This window comes from Montipora foliosa, chromosome 6 (genome assembly GCF_036669935.1).
Source record: "Montipora foliosa isolate CH-2021 chromosome 6, ASM3666993v2, whole genome shotgun sequence".
Taxonomy (NCBI): Eukaryota; Metazoa; Cnidaria; class Anthozoa; order Scleractinia; family Acroporidae; genus Montipora; species Montipora foliosa.
In genome coordinates this window covers 20,441,831-20,446,151 of record NC_090874.1, presented here as the reverse complement: position 1 = coordinate 20,446,151, position 4,321 = coordinate 20,441,831, and the positions used below count along the sequence as shown (strand labels likewise).

General features: G+C 41.4%; 1 protein-coding gene across 1 annotated transcript in view; it reads right to left on the bottom strand.

Moving 5' to 3' along the window:
- Positions 1-1,684: 1,684 nt before the first annotated feature.
- Positions 1,685-4,321, bottom strand: part of LOC138005160 (putative nuclease HARBI1) — a 3,269-nt gene continuing 632 nt past the window's right edge. Inside the window, exon 2 of the mRNA XM_068851432.1 lies at positions 1,685-2,036. Coding sequence (XP_068707533.1) covers positions 1,685-2,036 — 352 coding nt within the window. The remainder of the gene's footprint in view (positions 2,037-4,321) is intronic.

Here is a 4,321-nt window from a genome sequence, read left to right as displayed (position 1 = left end):
CAAGATTTAATATTCATATACCGCTCTTGTCACCATAGGCAAATTGATGAGCTCGAATGTCGATCGAGCGATTCAAAGTGCTTTAGATTTCTTGGCGACAAGAGAAAGGAGCGTTCTTCTAAAGCGTGAACAAAAACAGGCGATAGTTTACTAAATGGTGAAGATGTGCTGGCCGTGCTTCCCACTGGCTTTGGGAAAAGCATGATATGTACAGTGTTTGCGATAGCCGAAAGTGAGAAACTTGAAGGTCGTCCGGTGTCAGTGCTTGTAATTTGCCCACTCAAGAGCATCATATCAGATCAGATTGTCGAACTGGAAGGTTTGTGTTCGGCAGCAGAATTCACCCCAGAGAGCTCTAAGAAAATTATCGAAGATCCTCCTATCTTCATCTACTGCTCTCCAGAGCAAGCGCTGGAGGAACGCTTCCTTTCGGCCAAAAGACAGATGAAGAAAAAAATAACATAGTTAATCTTGTGTACGTAAATAAGTTTTATTATATCGTTAATCTCAAAGTTATTTTTCTTAACACTCGGCGAATCAAATCTTTCTTTCCCTACAAAGATCGCTTGAATCGTTCCCACAGATCGAAAGTTGTTTACAAGGCAAGTTGTTGGGATTGCGATGACTTCTACATCGGCAAAACGAAGCACCGACTGCAGGATAGAAAAGCTGAACATTTTGAAGCGCTCTCCAAGCATGAACACACATCAGATATTGCTGATCATATTATGACTACTGGACATAACATAAAGTGGGATCATTTTGAAATTCTCGCGTCTGGGAAAACTGATTACCACTGCAAACGAAACCTTGTTTACACAAGAATTGAATCCGACCTTAAATACTAATTGTCACTTTATTACAGATCGCTCTCAATTTGTTTTGAAATATAAATGTTTTTCATATAATGAAGGTTACTTTTGAAAATGTATGTTGCCACATACGAAACGTCAAGTTAGATTTCATAAAATGCATTGCTTCACTGTAAATCAAAACCGTAAATCAAAGCCGCAGCTGATCGCAAAGTGCACCGACAGGAATATTGCCCACTGTTTTCTCGCTGCAAAATTTTCAAACTTTTCGTATTCCGTATTAAACAAGAAATTGCAATGGGAAAAACCTACACTTACCGTTTGCTGCAGTTTCTGCCGGTTTGCTTACATTTCTTACGGCTTTTTTAGTTGACCAGAGCAAGTTTGTTTACAGCTACACGCTTCAGTGATTGACAGCCTTATTACAGTCTCTTACTTATTTGTCAATTATTGTGGCGTGACATGCAACCGGAAGCTCAAAAGAAAGTGGGCAGCTACCGAGAAAAGGCTGGTTTTCGGGCAGGCGGTTTTCTCTCCGCTCTTCCCACCCCCCACCCCGTCGTTTTGTCACGGGGCCCAGACCTATCCCACGCTCTTCCAATATGGCGTCTGATAGTGTTTCGTGGCGACACAACAACTACCGCCTGCAAGCAGGCTACCTTGTCATCTGCAAGAAAAGTTTCAATTTTTTTAACTTCTTTGCTTGAAACATTTGCCTTGAATTACAGATAAAATTACACTACTAACATTAGCTCAGGACGGAATATTGAGCATATATATTTCACTGCCTGCAATTCTTTATTTTATGTCCTATTTCCCAAGAACACTATCTTAAAGCACACAGTTACTACATATATGAATAATCAACATAATCAAGGGAAGTTTCTCATTATTTGATTCCTCTTATCTTCACCATTTGCACATGGTGGAGCATCATCGTCGTCATCGTCATCATCATCATCATCATCATTGTTACCGTCTATAAAGTCTTCAATGTCATCTTCATCGTCCATCAGGCAAACGTTGTGCAACACACAGGCAGCCACAATTATGACAGGAGCATCCTCAATCTTCTCAACCTCCATTTGTGTTTTCAGTTTCCTAAATCTACCCTTTAAAAGGCCAAGGGATCTTTCCACTACCATTCGGGTAGAGCTATGAACAAAGTTATATCTCTTCTGTCTAGTAAGACGACCATTGTCACGAAATGGGGTAAGCACCCACCTCTTCAAAGGGTAATATACAAAAATTTGGTTTTATCAACGGAGTTGATAATGTAAATTGGCCACCGTACAGAGATTCTAAAAGCTGACGTTTCGAGCGTTAGCCCTTCGTCAGAGCGAATCAAGGGATTATGGGTTACGTGTAGTTTTTATAGTAGAGTAGGAGCTACGCTATTGGTGGTAACATGGCAACGTGAAAAATAGGAATATATTAGTTAAATGAAAAGCGTTCGTTAATACCGTGAGGATTAAGGGTGCCGATTTGAAAGATGAATTTTTGTTCCAGATTCTTGCGGCTTTCCGTCGTACCTAGATGTAGGGAAAGGCCGCAGATAGCCATGTGTTTTTTGGAGTGGTTAGGCAGATTAAAATGGCGAGCGACTGGCTTGGATGCATCCTTGTCATTCTTCTCAACATCGCGAAGGTGTTCGCGGAATCGGTCACCTAGTCGTCTACCTGTCTCACCAATGTATAATTTATTGCATAACGTGCAGGTTATGCAATAAATGACATTTGCGGAGGTACATGTGAAACGATCGGTGATCTTAACGGATCGCTTAGGTCCCGATATCTTGCTAGTGTTAACAATGAAAAGACAAGTTTTGCATCGTGAGCGCGCGCATTTGAAAGTGCCGGGTTGCTCGTTAGTTTTGAGCGCGCTTCTAACTAAAAAGTTGCCTACGTTTTTGTCGCGTTTGAATGAAATAAGTGGAGGTTGCGAAAAGATTCTGCCAGTCTCGGGATCATTTTGGAGTAATTTAAAATTACTAAGAATGATGCTTTTGACTGCGTGATTATGAGGATGGAAAGTGAGGGTGAATGGAATTCTGTCATTCTTATCTTTTTGTGACGTTTGTAGTGATGACTGTCGATCAAATTGTTGGGCGCGATGATGGCCCGCTTTGACCACAGAGACAGGATAGCCACGTTTTTCGAAGAACTGGCACATCTCCTCTGATTTGCTGGAAAAATCGGAGTCATCACTACATAGACGTCGAAGTCTAAGAAATTGAGAATAAGGGATGGAGTTCTTGACATGTGATGGATGTGACGATGAATACAACAAATAACTGTGTGAATCAGTAGGTTTGTAGTGCACACTAGTACAGAGCACGTTGCCTCTAATAGAAACGTTGATATCTAGAAAAGCCAATGAAGTTTCCGAAATTTCCCAGGTATATTTAAGAGCCGGATGAAAAGAGTTGACGGAGGTTATAAATTGATCGAGTTCTTCTCTGCTGGATGAAATAGCGCCGATGCAGTCGTCGATGTAACGGCCGTAGAGTTCAGGTTTGGGGCCGTTGTACTGACTAAAAAATTGGTGTTCAACATATCCTACAAAAAGATTGGCATAGCTAGGTCCCATTTTTGTGCCCATCGCTACACCATTAATTTGTTTGTAATAGTTGCCGGCGAATGAAAAACAATTAAGCGTTAAAACTAGTTCGGCAAGGCGAACCTTGTTCACCCTCACTTTCCATCCTCATAATCACGCAGTCAAAAGCATCATTCTTAGTAATTTTAAATTACTCCAAAATGATCCCGAGACTGGCAGAATCTTTTCGCAACCTCCACTTATTTCATTCAAACGCGACAAAAACGTAGGCAACTTTTTAGTTAGAAGCGCGCTCAAAACTAACGAGCAACCCGGCACTTTCAAATGCGCGCGCTCACGATGCAAAACTTGTCTTTTCATTGTTAACACTAGCAAGATATCGGGACCTAAGCGATCCGTTAAGATCACCGATCGTTTCACATGTACCTCCGCAAATGTCATTTATTGCATAACCTGCACGTTATGCAATAAATTATACATTGGTGAGACAGGTAGACGACTAGGTGACCGATTCCGCGAACACCTTCGCGATGTTGAGAAGAATGACAAGGATGCATCCAAGCCAGTCGCTCGCCATTTTAATCTGCCTAACCACTCCAAAAAACACATGGCTATCTGCGGCCTTTCCCTACATCTAGGTACGACGGAAAGCCGCAAGAATCTGGAACAAAAATTCATCTTTCAAATCGGCACCCTTAATCCTCACGGTATTAACGAACGCTTTTCATTTAACTAATATATTCCTATTTTTCACGTTGCCATGTTACCACCAATAGCGTAGCTCCTACTCTACTATAAAAACTACACGTAACCCATAATCCCTTGATTCGCTCTGACGAAGGGCTAACGCTCGAAACGTCAGCTTTTAGAATCTCTGTACGGTGGCCAATTTACAATTTGATAAAACCAAATTTTTGTATACTACTTCCCCACCGACGCAGCACCACAGT